The 18,748-nt window shown below is 40.0% G+C and overlaps 1 protein-coding gene across 2 annotated transcripts; it reads left to right on the top strand.

Annotated features, from left to right (window-relative positions):
- Positions 1-73: 73 nt before the first annotated feature.
- On the top strand, positions 74-17,356 carry RB195_000581 (uncharacterized protein; the record flags this gene model as incomplete). 2 transcript variants are annotated; one of them, XM_064197005.1, is made up of 29 exons in its annotated part: positions 74-200; positions 265-379; positions 449-553; positions 1,208-1,324; positions 1,415-1,603; positions 1,665-1,727; positions 1,783-1,882; positions 1,947-2,027; positions 5,621-5,730; positions 5,994-6,069; positions 7,064-7,105; positions 7,171-7,362; positions 8,535-8,685; positions 8,769-8,916; positions 8,982-9,068; positions 9,133-9,223; positions 9,523-9,651; positions 10,098-10,218; positions 10,853-10,950; positions 11,262-11,375; positions 11,649-11,763; positions 12,413-12,567; positions 12,624-12,725; positions 15,104-15,175; positions 15,228-15,319; positions 15,380-15,461; positions 15,580-15,644; positions 16,946-17,097; positions 17,202-17,356. In XM_064197005.1, 29 exons carry the CDS (start codon positions 74-76, stop codon positions 17,354-17,356), a joined length of 3,246 nt encoding a protein of 1,081 aa, XP_064052886.1. The 2 variants fall into 2 exon arrangements, with proteins under 2 accessions (XP_064052886.1, XP_064052885.1); XM_064197004.1 differs by lacking the exons at positions 1,665-1,727; positions 5,621-5,730; positions 5,994-6,069; ... (1 more) ...; positions 15,380-15,461; positions 15,580-15,644 and adding exons at positions 13,604-13,794; positions 13,861-14,062 and having other exon boundaries at positions 8,769-8,952.
- Between the last annotated feature and the right edge of the window lie 1,392 nt (positions 17,357-18,748).

Here is an 18,748-nt window from a genome sequence, read left to right as displayed (position 1 = left end):
GTCCTGCTATCATTGATAGTATCTTTGTCCCCACAAATTCTACGATCCTGTGTTTAAGGTGCTACAGTCCATAATGGCTGAAGGAGAGGAATTCTGTTCGTCTACGCTCTATCGTGACAATCCAGATTGGGCGGATGTCACCCCGATTTATCCTACAAAAGAGGAAGATGGTGCAGTTCGTATTGCAGTTAGTGAGCAATGTAGGTTTTCGTTCATTTTGCTAACGTCGCCATATCCTAACACAAATAACTGTGCTTTTTCCAGTCAGAGATGCATTCGCCTATTTTCGTGCCGTTCTTGCATCAGGAGAAATGTCAACGCGAGCGTTTCTATTGACAGAGGATTGTATACAACTTAATCCTGCAAACTACACCCTCTGGTTAGATTTTTCTCTCTTGTTCTGATGGAGATGGTGGGATGTCATCTTCTCGTAACTGTTTTTTTAAAGGCAGTTCCGACGAGAATTGTTGAAGAAGCTTAACGTTGATCTTACGAATGAGCTCAAGTATTTGGACGACATTATCATGCAGACCCCGAAGAATTACCAAGTTTGGTTAGTTTTTAGTTATTTTCATGCTGACGACTAATTTTTGTATTGATTTCTTCCTTTATTATTATTCCCATTTGAAGAGAAAACGCTAAACAGATTCACTTTATCAATGACATGGGATGCTTTTTATAATTGGTACTAACATCTACTTTATTTGATCCTCAACGATGTATTTGTTCACTTTGTGTGTGTGGTTGAGCAAATGTGGTGTTTTAGTGAGGTCAAAATGACATGAAGCTTGGTGCAACTACGTAGGCACTTGTCCACGAAACGGTACGGTAGTGCGTAGTGGTTAGAATCGTGGGAGACCCTTCCTAGTATCACTCGCTGCAGTTTGCGATGGTCCTACGCCGACCCGAAGCGCTGGCTCCACCGCGCCGCTTCGAGCGCAGTCGTGGAAGAGGCGCACCGCCGTTTCTTCTCAACCCTTGAAAAGTAAAAAGTGTCCGCGAAAATAATACGGTTCGTAGTAGACAGAGTTGACAAAAGCAGGGCAGGAGTTCTTGCAATTTGCTTGTCTCGACGTTGTGTCCGAGCATTTACTATTATAATACTATAGAGTGATCGCGCATGTCGCCTTTTGTCGTTCAGCTTTAAACCGTTATCATTCGACATTTACACGGTGGACAGAGGATAATACTGTCTTTGTTTGTTAAGGCACCATCGCAGAGCAGTGGTGGAGCTCATTGGTGCTTCCGCAGCAAAAAATGAACTTGCATTCACAGCCTCAGTCATTGAGGATGAATCGAAGAACTACCATGCATGGCAGTACAGGTTCATGATTTAGCATTTGAAGTTAGAATTATATAAATTATTTGCTTTTATTTCACCTATATTTCACTTACTAAGCTCGATTTTATTCAGGCAGTGGGTTTTGCGTCATTTTGTTTTTACCGGGAAAGATATCGAGGAAGCACTCGAGACAGAGTTGTCATTCACTTCTAAGCTCCTTTTTGAAGACCCTCGGAACAATTCTGCGTGGAATAATCGTTATTTTGTTCTACAAACCACTAACAAAATGTCTGCTCCGAGCACTCTTGACAATGAAATCAGGTTTTTCTTATTTATCTCTCCCTAAATGTATGCGTATATAGTACCGATGTATTATTATCAGTCTTACAAAGCGATTCATCGAGAAGATGCCCAACAACGAGAGCGTCTGGAATTATTTAGCTGGGTGTGTTTTGCAATGTGTTTTGCAAGGCGTTTTGTTTTACGGATACTTTGTCTAGGTTACTACTCGGCAGTGGACTGTCCTCACGGGCAGATGTTGTCGCTTTTGTTGAGGACTTGTATGAGAGAACAGAAGCACCTAAGAGATCACCCTACCTCGTCTGTAAAATTCTTGATAAGAATTTAGAATCATTCGGCATTACCCTAACGTTATTTGTTTTAGGTGTCATTCATTTGCGATGTCCTTCTGGAAAATATAGAGAATGATGTCAATGCTGTGGAGAGCTGTAAAAGAGCGAAGGAGGTAAAGTTCTGAGTAACTGTTGTTAAACCTACACACGGAAGAAGCCGCACAAGAGCAAAGCCAGAAATGAAATGATCGAAACAAACTGCCTCAATTTGCTGCGTAGGCTCGCAACATGACGCAGAGAGATTGGGCGCGTCGAAAAAATTCAATCATTTCTTCCCCTATATGTGCGGCTCCTTCTTATTCTGGTAGCCTTTGCTAAAGCGGCAGGCAGAATTGAACCTGGAATTTGAATTTCTTCAAGCTGACATGTTGACTTGATGGTTCTCTTTTTTTTTACCAAGATCTTATTTTCCTTCTGTCGTATATATTTCTCATCTGTATGAATCATGACAGGAAAGGACCCTTTTTCCGTAACAGCTGACCTTACACTAATACATTGACGATACTTGAATGTCTCCGATACTAGTTCAAGCATATTGGTTTCATTGTTTTTCCAATGGTTGTTACTCTCGGAGTCGGCTTACATTCACCTTAGTTACGGATTAAGATTACGGTTAAAGTTTTGTGGTTATATGACTCTGCTAAACGCTTCTAGAAGACAATGATAAATTTGTACGCCACTCCTTATACGTAAAATGCTTCGCGTCCTTATTGAGCCCGAAACATTGTACGTATCAAGAGTGTCGTAGTTCAGAACAGTGAAAGGAGCTATGATTTCATCAGTTTATCCAACGAAGCACTATGCAGCCGTGAGAGTGGAGGAATGTAGGTGCGCAAACAGAATTTATAGTAAAACAATCCGACTAAGTAAACTCTAAACACGTACAAGTGATGAAGTAAAAACATTTCAAAGGGACTTAGTAATTGCGTTTCTGCAAGCCGCTTCACGTTCTCGTAATTTTATTTACAAATTGCGCATAGAACCCTGCTTCTAACTGAAAAGAATCTGACATTGAAAATCTTCCCGAAAGTCGCCTTTAAGCTCTAGTAAACGCGACAGAATTTTCATTGATTTGTATCATTTTGGTTTTTTTTTTCAGACAAGAACTTTGTAGTCTTCTTACTTTTTTCCGTTGTCTTTTTTTGTGCAAAGGCAATCATGCGCAACATGAATACGCTGCACTCCACTCACTGCATCTTCGAGTCGATAGGAGCGCTTCGTGAAAATCAGTTGATTCGACGTTATACAGCGTGTCATCTGATATTTCTGGCCGGACTGCAGATTTGTACATATATATATATATATATATATATATATATATATATATATATATATACATATATACATATATACATATATATATATATATATAAATGTAAATTTATCTACTTGGCGCTTCGCGCTTATGTTAGTATGACGCTTTATGTTTTCTTTGGGCACTATTTCAACCTCCGGTTTGTAGTACCAAGGTTAGACGTAAAATTGGATATTCTCAAAACTTTGTCTGTCAATCAGTCATGGAAAAGCATAGACGTGCTTATAACATGCTGAACTTCCACACGAAACTATTTACATTCAATTTTAAAGATCTGTGGTGTCAAGAGATCATTTACTGAAGTAACCAGAAAGAACAGACTTGTGTAAAGCATTTCGCTACCCATTTTACATCGAATTACCTAATCTTGATATTCTTGATACATGGAAATAACAGTCCACGGGCAAAATTTCTATCCTTGTTGATGGTGAAATTATCTGCAGAATAAGAAAAAAAAACTAAGAACCGTGGAGTATATTCGTTTAATCTCTTACATTCCTATGTGCTTCTATTTGGGCCTAATTTTATCTTCGTTAACGACAACGGACGTGCGAGGTTTGATTCTGGGAACTCCTTAGACGGGAAACGGAATTTTTGCAGGGTGAAAAACCTTAAACTCTGCAGAAAATGCCAGCCGTGCAGTCTTGTTTGTTATCTTATCTCCTATCTTACTTTTTTTTATTCACAATGATTTTAATCGTTGGCATCAATCGGCCAGGAATATTCAACTGTTTTTGTTTTTTCTAGGTCTAGAAGAACATTTATAACATCTTTCAAAGAGCACTTTAAAGAAAGACTTTTCTTTAAACTGCTGTCTGAACGATGTTATATTTTTTAGAAAAGAATTTCCTCCACTGAGCAATTAAATTCTTGTTTTTGGAACCTTCCTTTTTTTTTACTGAGATTTGTATGAGACACAAAAAAGAATTTCGCATGAAACATCTTTTCATCACCTAGCTTTTAGAAAAATCCTGACTAGTGAGTATTAGAACGATTTATCGAAAGCTCAACAACGTAAAATTTTTGATGTTCTTTTCTTTTTTTTTAAAGAAATTTTTCAGTTGTTCGAAGTAAAAACGTACGAACAAAATGATCATAACAAATCTCTTTTTTGGTAGTCTAAAGTTAGTTTCACCACAAATCTCTTAGGTAATTACGGTTTTTAGGGATTGGGATTTATGCCTTATTTTTCATGCTAACTGTGTGATTGGGGTTTTACTTAGTCTTAGTTCTTAGTTACGAAATTCTACCGTAATGAACTCTAGTCGAATGGCGAATTCAACAGAAGTCTATTCATAACTGGAACCAAAATCTTTGACAAGACGTTCTCGTAGCAAAGCAAACTTATAGACTAAACTTAACTTACTAATGGAAAAGATTTTGGCTTGGATTACATTATCCTGTTTATGCATCATTACAGGGGGCATTCCACGAATCTGACGTGGTATCGATTTCCCATAAAAGCTTCTACACAGCATCGTAGATTGCGGAAAACCGGGTGGTTCCACTCATCTCTCTGTAGTCGCCGTAAAAAAAAACAGACCGAAAGCCACCGTTTTTCACGGCTTAAGCTTGCATTGCAACCGGTCACCCCTGTGGACGAGCAACATCAATGAGCGAGCCTTCGAGGATTATTAAGGTCTCCTCACCACTCTATTCAAGATAAACTAAAGAATAGACTGCTGAGGGAACGGAACACGCGCACAGAGGCGCGTCCTAACGCACTTCTAGGGACTCAAACGATTCCCATGCCGTTTCTTATGACGGTCACGGAGAGATCAGCGGCACTACCTGGTTTTCCGCAATCAACGACCTCTTATAGAAGCATTCCATGAGAATTCCATACCACGTAAGGTTTATGGTATGCTGCCTTTAAATGAGAAAACAGTGCAAAACATTAAGAAAGGCGCTCCAAGAAGCTTGCATTGCTCTGTGGATGCGGATCAGCGCACGCCTTCACCGAAGGCGCAGCGCGTCACCGGGATGCAACACGTCCTACGCCGACTCCATCTAATGTTTCACATGTTTTAAGCTGTCTGGTTTCTACCTATTAATCATAGTTTAATGCCTTCGTATTGCGACTTTTTGAACATGTGAAGAGATGTTAGGAATTTCCAGTAAAAAATAGAAAGCGTGCGTGTTACGTCCCATTGTGTGTAGATTTCGTTCTCTCCGTACTTTTTTTTTCTCTCAGGAATATACCCCTTTTCCATCTCCTCGTTCTGTCGAAGTTTTCATCTTTTAAGCAAAAAAGAAACTGTAGAAAAATTCTCATAATCCTCGTGGAAAGTGTGGTGTTCCTTCTCACCGTGAAGTTTTTTATAATGTTCTGAATCATTTCTATTATTTCTTTTTTTTTTCTTCTGGAGTTTCATTGAGAAGTTGTTTCAGCTATACACTGAGCTTGTAAGTTTGGATCCTGTTCGGTCGAACTACTGGAAACATCAGATGCGAGTAGCCGATAACCTGCTGGAAAGACGAAGCTTCAGGACGGTGGCAAAGTAATAGCTAGCGGGAAAAACGTCTAATATGAGTCCTATATTGAAGCGGTGTTACTTTTTCATGATCTTTGTTATGTTTTTTAAAGCTGTTTGAATGCTTAGTTCCTGCCATCACTTATGTTTTATCATTTATTTTATTGGATTTTAGAATTTCTTCTTTGATAAACGTGCCGTTGCTTTGTGATGTGTTGTTCTATGTTCCGAGATCGGATCATTATTCTTAAAAGATGTCATTAAAAATTAATTGTACGCGTTTTATCTAGAATGGGGATGGGACCTGACCACAAGGTTTTAGTCGTGCTGGACCACGGATCTCGTTTTGCAAAAAATGCCAACAATGTGAGCTTTTTCTTATTTGAAGAATGTGGTTTTTGCAAGTAATGAGCCGGCGGCATTAATAATTACAATCTTTTATCGTACGTGATATTTATGATAACTGACATTTATGATACGATTAAACTGTATTCATTCTCCTTACCGTATTGTCGAATAACCGATTAAGCGAAGAGACCCACTGGAAAATTGCAAACGATTTGGTTAGATTCACAGTGAATTTCTCTAGAGCAAGGGATAAAATTCTTTCAATAATGTAAATATTGTTATTACCCTTCTGAGTAAAGTGATAATTTTTCTTCTTATCCGAGTAGATTTCTTCCCCTATTAACATTAGTACTTAGTTATGGGTGTCTGTTCTTTGAAGAGGAAAGTACAGTACGCTCGCTGTATTGCAACTGATTATAATAAGGAAAGCTAGGATATTAGTGTTGCATCTCCTAAGTGCACAAGTTGGAATGCAATATTTTTATCTTCAATATTATGCCTTTTTGCGAAATATGTTTCTCTCTCGTGAAATGTAAAAATAAAAAAATTCTGATTGCAGCTTTGCAAGTACAAATTGCGCAACATCTTCAAGGCTGTTATTTTTCGGAGAACTTCTTTTTTTATAATAACACGATGATAGTTTGGCTAATTTTTGATCTTTTGACTGGTAGACGTCAATTTTTCTCTCCCCGTTTTTCTTCGTGGAATGTTCAATACCAGTACTGCAATATCAAATCTTTGTTAGCATAGTTTCATATTACTTTTAAATGAATTCGAAACTGTAGTGATAACGGAGCAGGTAAACCACAACGTCAAAACCTGCTATTCTTATCCTCCTCGGAGCAGTGTCCTTATTGTGGCTGGGTGCAGATTGGTGTGATCTCTTCAGTGGTCTTAGCATTAACCGCAGCGGTCTCCAGGAGTTACAGTCGTAGTTACTGTACCACCGAGCTCTGGAAACTTTTCATTCGGTGCGGTTTTTTATTCGCATGTGAAAGTGATTACTTTTTAGCCTCTCAATATCACCCTCAAGGAATCAAACACGAGCCGTACGGTAAGTGAGCTTAATTTGCATTCAAACTTTCTCGAATTAAAGCAAATTAAATGAACTCCTCTTAGGTTGGAAAGTGTGACAAATCACTGTGGACATGGTGCGTGGAGGCTACGCTGGAGTTACACCGAGTCGTTTTTGACTTATTCTCTGGTGAACGCGATCCTGCTTGCGCGAGACTAATGCGACTGGTACTGGCAGATTGTGTTGGAAGAGTCCTTCAGCCGCGTTGGGGCACTAAACTTGTCACTCAGCAGGAGGTCAGTTCTCGAGATGTCTTCACTATATTCTCCGTGACCCATATTTTTTCGAAATAGTTTACGTGTGACGTTGATTTAATCATGAAAAGGCTACTAACACTAGGAAACAGGTAAAACAGAACATCAAAAAGTGCTTAGAAATGGCAAATGTAGTGTCTGCGAAATGACCAGACCATAAGAGTCTCAAAACGGGCCAAAACATAGGTCTAGTGCAGTTGCATAGGAGCCTGCGCTCGATGTGGTGTTATGGAGCCAGGGGTTGCCATGCAATCGAGATGACATTATTGCAAGCTTTATTCGGACTACAGAGATGAGTGGAACTGTCGAGTACATTTTGAGGATCAGGAGGTTTAGACCCAACTATAAATTACAAGCCAATTGAGAAGTTTGGTCAGGGTCTAAGCTTATCACATCTTCGCTTTAATGGCTATCCTGCAACACAACTTGAACTTTCCAGAAATAACTCGTTGAAACTAAAGACAGGGGTTACTGATTCATCCTCTATGCAAAGATAGTAAAACTACTGATCAAAGAAAACGGCGATACCTGCATATTGTCATACAGTAGATGAAACGTTACACAGGGATCTTTTTATCAGAGGAAGCGAAACGAAATATAGTCGGGTCAAAACGACTTGAAGCATGGTGGAGGTGTGTAAACGGTTGCGCTCGAAACGGTGCGGTGGAGCGCAGCGGTTGGAATCAAGTTGGGACCGTCGCGAACCGCAGCAATGAACGGTGGTATTAGGGGTCCTACGTTGCGCTCCACCGCACCGCTTCGAGCGCAGCCGCTTACGTGACTGCGTCATGCTTCATGTCGTTTTGACTCTACTATAAAATCGCCGTAGCAGCGGGGGGCTTCGCTGCCTTTTCATTTTTTTTTTGATAAATGTATGCATAATTCCTGGTGTTCCGACGTTTCTACGTCGTGGACTCGATCTTCGGTGCGCCTTTACTTCATTGAAAGCTCAGAAAGTCGATTCGATGCTCCATTAACGTTACCATTAACTGTGGTAATTGAATAATGTGTAGATTTGCATTCGGTTTAGATCTGAAGATTAGAATATCTCGGTCCTTGCTATTACCATCTCGAATTCCCATTGAAAATTTTCTGTGCTTTAACTAGATCAGAACGCACATTCTTCTACCATTTTGTGATTTGAAACTGTTCAGATGCTGAACTCTCTTTCCGGTGCTGGTTTACCGTCGACCAGCGACGATAGCGACGGTGTTGCTCTGAGTGGAATAACTCTTGCTGTCGAAGCACTCAGTCAGCTCAGCGACGCTCAGATGAAGTGGGAAGGTCCCTGCCCTACAAAGAAACGTTAGTACTGCCCTCTATTAATGTTTGAGCGTGGTTTCGGTTATAATATTTAATTTTTTGTTATGCATTTTTTTTACATTCAGAAGAAGCGAATAATGTAAAGGAAAGGAGCAGCTTCACTCGAGTTCCAAAATGTTGGGAAACACCGTCTTCTTCTACAGTGGCCTCAGAATCGGAGCGTAAGATAGTGGAGAATTCTGGATCCATCATCATCTTCACTTCATTTGCTGAGTACGGTTGCACCGTTATGTTGCTAATGAATGATATGTATGTCCAATTTTACTAATTAATTTGAGAGATGAACGTCTAACTGAGTTGGAAAACGAGGTAGCAGACGTGGTCAATTGTCGAAATAGAATAATAAAATCTCTACAAGATAGCTCGTGGGTTTTCCATCAACTCTCTGCTTTGCTCTTCGTTTACAACACATGTTGCACTTTTTTTAAGGTTTTCTTGCATCAGCCACGTAAAGATGTATATTATCAATATTTTGCCCAACGATCGGCAGTATAGCGCTACGTCGAAGCCTTTCAGAGATGTAGGTTCTAAATATGAGTGCATTTCAAGAATTAACATTGGATACATTTGTTTGGATAGTCTCTCGCTCAAAAAGGAGAGATTGGGGAAAAAATGTGTAGAATAAAATAGTTTCAATAGTAATTTTAATAGTAAGAGCCCTGTTAAGCTGCAGTTTTGTATGCGTTAATTCCTTTTGGTTTAGTCTTTTGGTATTCTTACTTGTCGTTTCCATGCATTTATCCTTGCATACTTGCTTGTGGAGAAATAATATGCACTTATTCAGCTTTTTTTGATCAGTTGGAAACATAATGTTTTCAGATTTCGCCTGCGTTATCTTCCTGTATTTTTTCGCGAACAGCTGGAGACGAACTGATCTCAATAATTCATTCTATTGCCATTAACATCTACGACCTTGTTTCAACAACTGTCTCAGGAATTCCAATGAAGGTTTTTTCTTCAAAAATTTTGTATTCGATGATATTGAGGACGGTACCGCCTATCTAAACAGTTGAAATCTAGTTGAAAAAATGAGATTATTAAATTGCTCACATTAATTTACAACACTTTATAATACTATAGTTTATGCAGAGAACAAATGTTTAGTGGTTTTCAAGTTGCTCTGCATGGGCGATACAAGGTGATATTTGTTAAGATTTATAACATTGAAATCTAGTTCTTTTATTAATCCTCAAAACGAATACTTCGGTAAAGTAGCCTACAATTTCTCTTACTGAAACTAGGAAGATATGTTCGTTTTTGAATTCTTCTTGTATATCTCTATCTGTGTCATTACTACTTGTTCGTGCAGTTTCTTTTCGCTTCTTAGTTTAAAATTTCCGAATTGCGGTATCCAAATCCAAGATTCAGGTTCCGTTTATGACCATAATGTTTAGGAGGAAGCTCAACAAGGTCAACCTGCGGTTGCGATCAACTATGACGTAGAGTTGCTGCACAGCAGAGAAGCTCACATAGAACTGGAGCGGCTTGGACTCGTCACCAGAGACGTCGCTGAAGGTTGCTCTAAGATGAATTGTTTCAATTACCCTGTGATAGATTTTTGTCTTTTCGTGTCATTCTGGTTCCACATAACAGTTATAAGCAGAGCGATCATTCATGTGATAGGTTCCCACCATCACATGTAGTAGCTTTCGTTATACTTTTTTTTCCTATTAAATGGTGCGTATCGTGAAATTTTTGGCGTAGTGATCTCTCTGCGAGTACAAAGTGGTACGTGTGTAGTTCATGAATATGAGAAGGATCAGGCTCAATTTCAACACCACTAATCCAGATGGTGTATAGTCGCCTTGCGTATTTTTGTTTCCACGGTGGTCCAACTCACTCCAAGTGATAGAACGCAAGTAACCCGCTATACGTCTGTGATTGTTCAGCGTAGCAGCTCCTGCTGTTTTTTTGTGTTGTATTTGTTGGGTCGCGGACGTCGGATGCATACGGATTTTCGTCCGCTCAATCGTGCAATAAGTTTCATCGTTGAGGTTAAATAACACAAGACTACAATACGCGAGTTCCTTTGAATTGCTGAGGGAAGTTGACCGTGATCCTACTCATACTCGTTAATCATCATCAATTACCATTACATACTCGTTCAGGTTGCCTTTAAGCTTACTCTATCTGATATTCGTTGATTTAGATGTCACTGGGACTTTAATGGTGTATGCTGGTCGTGCTACGTATCCCACTGCACGTCTTGTTTGGTCCACTCCAGTACCTAAAGGGCGATGGAACACGGTCAGTTCCTATAAATAGTCGTGATTTCGTACAAGTTCTCGTGACATTAGAGAAAAATCCTAATTGGATTCTTTTGTACTCATTCTCTATATTGGCATTCTTGTGTCGTGAAACCACTTTGCGCCGCTAGGAATTACTTTACTGATATAGTGTGATAGAACTATTTACAAACTACAGGCTTACACAGAGCGCGTCAAAAACGAACCATTAGTGCAGATAATTTTGTAGGTATGCAAGGATCATAAGCTGGTTCTTGCCGTAACTTTCCTCAGTCGTTAAGTTTTTTAAAACATTTTCTTATTTTTTTTCAGTTCCCACGGAACCGCCACGCATCGCGAGTGACTCCTTCAGCAGTTAACAGCCGACCATCTGTTTGCCTTTCTTCTTATCTACTTCAAGGGCGTAATGTTATGCTTGAAGTTACGGTATGTTGAATATTCAGCAGCAAAGCACGTTATTCATTCATAGTCAAGTCAAAACGATATGAAGCAAGGTGCAGTTGCGTAAGCGGCTGCGCTCGAAGCAGCGCGGTGGAGATGGCGGTTGAATTTGACGTGGGATCATCGCGAACTGCAGCGATGGATGGTGCTAGTAGCGGTCCTCACTCGATTATTACTGCGCCTCTTCGAGCACAACAGTTACGCAACTACACCGCGCTTCATGTTGCTTTGACCTTACCATACATTTTATCTTTGTAGCGTGTTGCCAAATGCGAAGGACTTCTATCAAACGTCGGGGCAAAACTGATTGCACATACTTTGATTGCACATGGAGGACATATCTACATACACGCGAATGACGTCGGACCTCATGGTATGTTCGTGCGTCTAGATATTTTTTATAATGCATAAAATAATTCAACATCCTTAAGCGATCATTACGTTCCTTTTTTCCAAGGATTTTCGTTCATTGATTCATTTTCTGCACTTCTATCTTTTTCTTTCTCCGATCTCCTTCTACTAACAAAGATTATTTTCCTAAACATTGTCAAGAATTTATCACCACTTTTATCTTTGGGCAGCGGAAGAAGTAACCTTTCATGGGCGATATTTCTTAGAACTAGTAACCTGTAATACTGGTAGCAACAGTAAGAGACATAGAACATTTGTAAAGGAATGATTGGAGAAGTAACGAATTTATTTATCGCCAAATTGTGATGCTTCACATATTACGCTCAATCATCATCACGAGAAAATAGTTTAAAATTGAGGTGGTACCAAATCCAACGACTATACATGTCGCAACATAATATTAAGACCGCTGAATCATTCAGAGGGGGGTTTTGCTGGGCACTGAAGGTGAAGTCTCCCAGAGCACCGGATGGACATCATCACCATTGCTTGTGGTTATATTCATAAATTAGCCTGTAGTCAGCGCTGCTTCATAATGTAGGGTCATAACCTACTATTTAAATATCAGTTGATTAAACTTGATCATTGTGGTTTGAAGAAGTAAAATTAAGGTGTACTAGACTGCCAGGAAACACGAGAGAAGATGCAATTGAGAAAGACTGCAAACGGACGAATCTCGGATTTTATTGCCTTAGTGAAAGAGAGTTCTTTGCATCTGCCAGAGTCTGGAAACAAGGCAGATGTTGATGCTAAGAATTCTATTGCGGTCAGTTTCTGCAGATTTAGTGGACTTTGTTGTCACCCAGAAGTGCCATTTTACAGTTCTCGAATGTCGCCTGTTGCCAGCCACGGCGACAGCTTCTACGGGTCACTCGCTATTGGCCACTTCGTTCCGACCAATGTTATATTTACAATGTCCCAAAGGTAACTTTATCCTGATCTCTGATTGTTTACTATCAAGTATCTAGTGAGTGTGATTTCTAAGACAAACCACAAAAAATGTGCAACTTTAGCTAGTTACCATTCCAAGAGGCTTTCTGATTTCATTATCATTTGGGAACATAAACTCGCGCTCTCTGAGATCTCATTCCTGATTATTGACTATTTGGCAGTTCTTGTTTGGTATTTTAACGAATGAACTCGTCGTGACGATCAAAAAATTAGGGAGAAAGTAGCTGGTAAAGTACTAATAGTAGTCTCTCTATGAATAAATCAATTAAAAATCAGGTTAGAACTTTTTTATTGTTCAAATCATCCATGACTCTTTTTGTATGCAGTGAATAGAAGGCCTCGTTTAATCTCAGGAAAACTATTCAACGTTTTAGATCGCTACAGACGGAGAAGAAAGTGTCACCCAAACATCACTCATGAACAACGCTTAGGCATTAGGGAAGTTCGAGAGCTTGTTAAGTCTAAAACTATCAGATTATCCACCAGTGACAAGGGTGGGGAATTTGTAGTCATTCCTCGTCATCTAGACGAAGCCCTCACATTATGTCACCTCCAAGACAGCTCCCTCTATCGCTCTTCCACTGTCGAAGAATTTCTAGCGCAACACCGTAGACTCAATAGGGTATGGATGAGTACCAGCAAATCAACGCAATTACCACCCTCGACTGCGACCCGGCTTAAAACAGAGTTACCTGCGTGTCCTGTCTTGACCTCTAATAAAAACCACAAGCTGAACTGATAGTGAGCTTGCCTCTGAAGATCCTTCAACGTTCAAGGTAAGACCTATCATAAGCTGCGTAGGAGGTCCCACAGATAGGATCGCTTGGTTCTTAAACGTAGTGTTGGTGCAGCTGTTAAAATTCGTACCAGCCCATCTTACGAACACCCACATGTTTTTGGACCACCTAAAGAACACGCATTTTGATAACTCATGCGTAATGGAGTCTTTCGATGTTACTGCATTGTACACGAACGCCTCCAACGACTCGGCTATGCAGGCAGTTTTTGAGCTTTTAACTGAACACCAGAGCTCTATAAACATGTATGGCTTTTCCGTGGAGCAGTTGATGGTTGTTCTCAGGGAATTTCTCAAATGCACTGTCTTTAGATGGTCGGGCAACTATTTTGCGCAAATCAGGGGTCTTGCCATGGGACAACGGTTGGCGCCAACGCTCGCCATTGCTTTCATGGCTAAGATTGAGGCACCGATTTGGGAAACACGACCTTTGCTATATTGCCGATATATCGACGACTGTTTCCTTGTCATGTTCGTCTCAAGCAGAATGGACAACTGTTTCAAGATTTTAAAGGTGAGCAGTCGGAGTATATAAAGTTCACTCGGGATAAGCCCAAAGGAGAATGGTTACCCTTCCTTAACGTCCAAGTGCATATTTCAAACAGAACGCACAGGACAAAGTGGTACCGCAAACCCAGTAATAAAAATATCTTAGTTCACTTTCTTTCTGCCCATCCCACACAAGTTAAAAGGTCGGTAATACGAAACATGTTTCGCACGGCCACCTCCGTTTGCACTGGAAGAGAAGAAAGACGAGAATCTATCGAGCTTGCTAGGAAAATTGCGGTCAGTAACGGCTACAAACCTATGCGGTCTATCACAAAAAGAGCACAAACCCAAAATAAATCTGGTATGGAGAAAGTACCCTTTTGTGTACCATTTATTTCCGATGAGGTTAGCGCTGCTATTCGGCGGTGTCTGAGGAAAGCTAAACTTGAAGAATCTGTCACCTTCGTGGAGCTCCCCCCTAGTAACCTTAAGCAAATACTCATTCGTAATCGCCTATATGATCGTATTTGCAGACACCGGAGTGTAAAATATGCCCGGATAACAACGAGGGTATTGCATGAGTTCATGTTTGTTTATATGATTTGCTGTGTACAGTGTGGTGACGAATACATAGGAGAAACAGCTAGACCACTATGTATTCGAATCAAGGAACACCTGGACGGCAAAGGAAATCATGTGACTCCACGCATTGGGTGGTCACAGGGTTCGGCGTCATAACGGAGAAGATTTTGAAGTTAAGATCACGATTTTGGCGCGCGAACCTAGCATTGCGGCGCGCAAGGCTCTGGAGGCTTTTGGATCCACTCCAAGAGTCCAAAAATGAATCGCAAGGAGGAATGCCTCTCCATTACGCGGGAACTCGCGCCTTATTTAAGGCTGATATTTGATTGCGCTAGTCACCTCACATCAGGTATCTAGCCGTGGCAGGATAGTCAGCTGATTATATATATTTGTTATAAACTTGGCTTCTGTTATAATGCCTTCTCAAGTGTGACTTCTTTTTCTTTTAAAATACTTTTTTTTTGCATTAGAAAAAATCTTGCAGCGTTTTGATGCGCTTTTTGCTATCATGCGGCAACCACATTTGTCAACGGTAGATGCAGACAAATGCAAGCAGGTAAGCACATTATAAGTTATTATCTCTGCAAGGAATAATCTCCTTAGTTCAGGTTATTCACCAGATGGTTGCTCTGAGAGATTCTAGGGAAAAATTAGGCGAAATGAACACTGCTTCACGGTTACTGAAGGACAACAGCAGTAGGTTCGTCTTGGCAACACTTCATTTCTACAACTCTAAAGTCATAAACGATTCAATTTCCAGAGAAGAGCAACTTCAAGTTGCATTTTTGGAGATGGCTAGACATTTGGGAAACTATGTTAACCATTCTGAAAAACATTCTGAGGTTTGGAACTTTCGCGTCAATATAATTTTGTCTTAATTACTCATAAAAATTCTTTAATTTCATTGATAAAAGTTTTTATTTTGCCTTCCCCTTTCATGTGTTCCATCTATTCGCGCAGTCGGTCGGTCTTGAACGTGTCATGAAGACTTCGACATCTGATGTGACGGTGGTAGACCGCAGTATGTGAGTGTATTTAGTTCCCTTTCATCGCTATAATTTTATCTCTAAAATCTTTTCTAACCCACAAATTGAAATGGGCTAGGAAGATTCTTCTTGAATTTCTCAGTTAGGTGCTTATTATAGTCTTTTAAATTTTCACTACAACAAAATTTTATTGACTTTTTTCTCCTGATGCTTCTCAAGCAGTCTGTGATGCAACTAAAGGTCTAGAGCAGCTGATTGTACCGTAAAAGAAGATAAAAGAAAATCTAAGGTATTTTGTCCACATTTTGCAGCGGTGACAGCCACTGTTACGTCAGTTAATGCTTCATATTACTACTTTGCAATAAAATAGTTGGTGATCCCAGTCTATTAAAAAAAAAGATTGACATCAGCGTCTCTTCGAATAGTGCCAGATTAATACATTTACGACAACATACATGAGCAGCCACACACACGGTGACTACTATATTTCATCTTAAACAGTATGTTCCATTCACAATTCACTTTTACAACCTATTCAGTCTCGAATTCAATTCCTGAGAAGAAATTACGTGATGGGAAGCCAATGAAATGCGAATTCCAGTGAAATGATTTCGAGAGCAAAAGTTTAGTCGCACAAGTGCTGCTGCGAAGTGTATTCCAGTTGAAAATTTCCTGCGAGGTGCTTAAGTTTGTAATGGTTCATTAATCCCGAAATCTCGACCTAAGTTTACGACTAAGTAAATTTAAATTTAAACTAGTTATAATACAGACAGTGGTCTCTAGGCTCTCACGCTTAAAGGAACAGGGAACTAGAAAGTTTTTTTTTAGGATGCAATTGCTATTTCGCCCTCGCGCAGCAGCAATACTTTTATTATTTTCAACTCCAAACCAGTATTTTTGTTGGATACGTTTCTAGACCTGAACCCTGATCAAAATATTCGTGCTTAAAAGCACAGATATGAAGGAAATGAAACTCTCGGCACCTTTTCTTGAAACTGCACTATCCAACATTATTTGGTTGATCGGTTGATTTAAAGTTGGTGTAGCGGCACTTCTTTTTGGAGCCTAGCGGTCGGACAAACATTTCCAACGTTGTAACAGGTGGATCTGTATTTCCACCTCATGATGTATTTATTCGACGATAAATCTTTGCTAGTGAGCAATATATCGCAATAAATGTGACCCATTTATCTGCCAGATTACGTTTACCCAGTTCAGGACAAATCATATTGAATACTGGCAGTGTTACAACAGTTACAAAGCATCGGAAGAACTTGATTACTTACAGAGATGAAAGCGATATAGGTGTCAGAACAGTTTTAAGCAGCTGATTTTTACAGTAAGAAGAGACAGGAGGCGGCTGCTTCCAACTTTACCGTCGCGTCAGCATCTGTGATGTCGTCGGCTGCCAACGAAACACGAAATACGGGTCGGAGCGATTCTCCATTGCCCAAGAAACCTCGCAAGTCAGTGTATTTGTGGAAGCCTAACGGTATGTCTGTGATATTAATTTTTTTTAGTATATACATCTTTCGAGTGACATTTATTTTCGAAGTGTTGTATTTGCCGAGATAATGTTTCATTTCGTCTTTTAAGAAACAATGAATCTATACGACTACATTGTGGAAAAGGAAGAACGCCAACACCGAGCGCATTGGGTCGATTTTGTTGGACGTGTGAAGGCAGGGAATCGTCCTGCTCATCTCTACCCTAATCTCGACTTATCCGCTTCATCGGCAAAGCAAGAATAGACGGGCGAAAGATGTCGTAAAAATGCTGTCAAACTCCATTTCTTTGTTGTATATCACTTTCTAGGTTCTGAAGTTGAATCACTTTTGTTTTACCTCTTGTTTCTGATCAAAGCGTAATAAAGAACTTTAAGAGAAAGTAAATCCAAACTACATATAGAAGGTTACTTGCAGGGAACAAGTGCAAGTACGTACGGGTGAAAAGCACCACAGATGCCATCTTAATATGGAATGATCATTTTCATAATGATGGAGCAGGAGCCGTCGTGATAATTGATTAGAGATCAGCACGCTGGGCATTTAAATCATAGTGGAACTAGTCGGAACATTATGCATTTTTTAAACTCCGTATGATAAACATATAATTCTATGTATTAGCTCCATTGACAATGGAATTGGGCCCTCATCTCACTTAGCTTTTCTAATGAAGCTTTATTATTATTATTATTATTATTTTGTTAACATTGCAATTTTAGCGTGATAGGAACATCAAGATCTACACTGTAATTGAGCGAAAATTGTTAAGATCAACGGCGCCGCTTCGAGCGCAGCGAGCGTAGCGGTTGGGATCGGGAGGATTTCCTCCATCACCAAGCATCCTTCCAGTCCAAGTGAAGAGAGTGACGCTCCCGTCCCGATACTGATCTCTAGCAGCATTGCGCGTTTTGAGCGTAGGCGCTTACGTAACTGCACCAAGTTTCAGGTTGTTTTCACTTGACTTTAGCTTCTAGAGCAATGAATTAGAAGAACGACCAGTTGCGCAGACTTCAATCGTAGGTTCTTCGGAGGTCACTGGAACGCAACATGGAAACTTCCAGATTTTTTCTTCTAGAGAACATATAGACACTACATATTGTTGAGTAAAAACAGCCTGAGCTGCAATAGCTTGGGCATTTGCGCTCAAAATGGTGAAATAATAAACGATGGGACCCCACTCACTTACCGTGAGCGCGACCGCCTATGAAATTGTAGCGCAAATCTAGCCGCTTTGGCCAGAGCGTAGAAATCGGTACTTCATGGCATCACACGATGACAATAGTTTAGCTGGTTGCAAGCTAAGGACGCATTTATGTTATCCGGCACAAAAAGTTCCACTGAAAATAGACTGGGTGCCGATCTTTGTAGAATTTTCTAAATCAGACAGAGTGTGTTTCTTTTTTTCGTTCTTTTCTAATGCAACATTAGTGAACGTGAATAAATAAATATATTGAGAGAAAATAACTGCTGTCAGGCCTACTAGGTTTTAATGCGGGTACCATCACCAGCGTGGAAGACGACATAGAAGTACAATTCCGTTTATGGCACATTATTCGCTTATTTTTTGCTCTTGCTAGTCACATTTTAAATATCCATTTGTGAATTCTTCAGGATAGATGTGAAATGAAGGGAGTTTTG

This window comes from Necator americanus, chromosome IV (assembly GCF_031761385.1).
Source record: "Necator americanus strain Aroian chromosome IV, whole genome shotgun sequence".
Taxonomy (NCBI): domain Eukaryota; kingdom Metazoa; phylum Nematoda; class Chromadorea; order Rhabditida; family Ancylostomatidae; genus Necator; species Necator americanus.
This window is presented reverse-complemented; position numbering and strand designations above follow the sequence as displayed.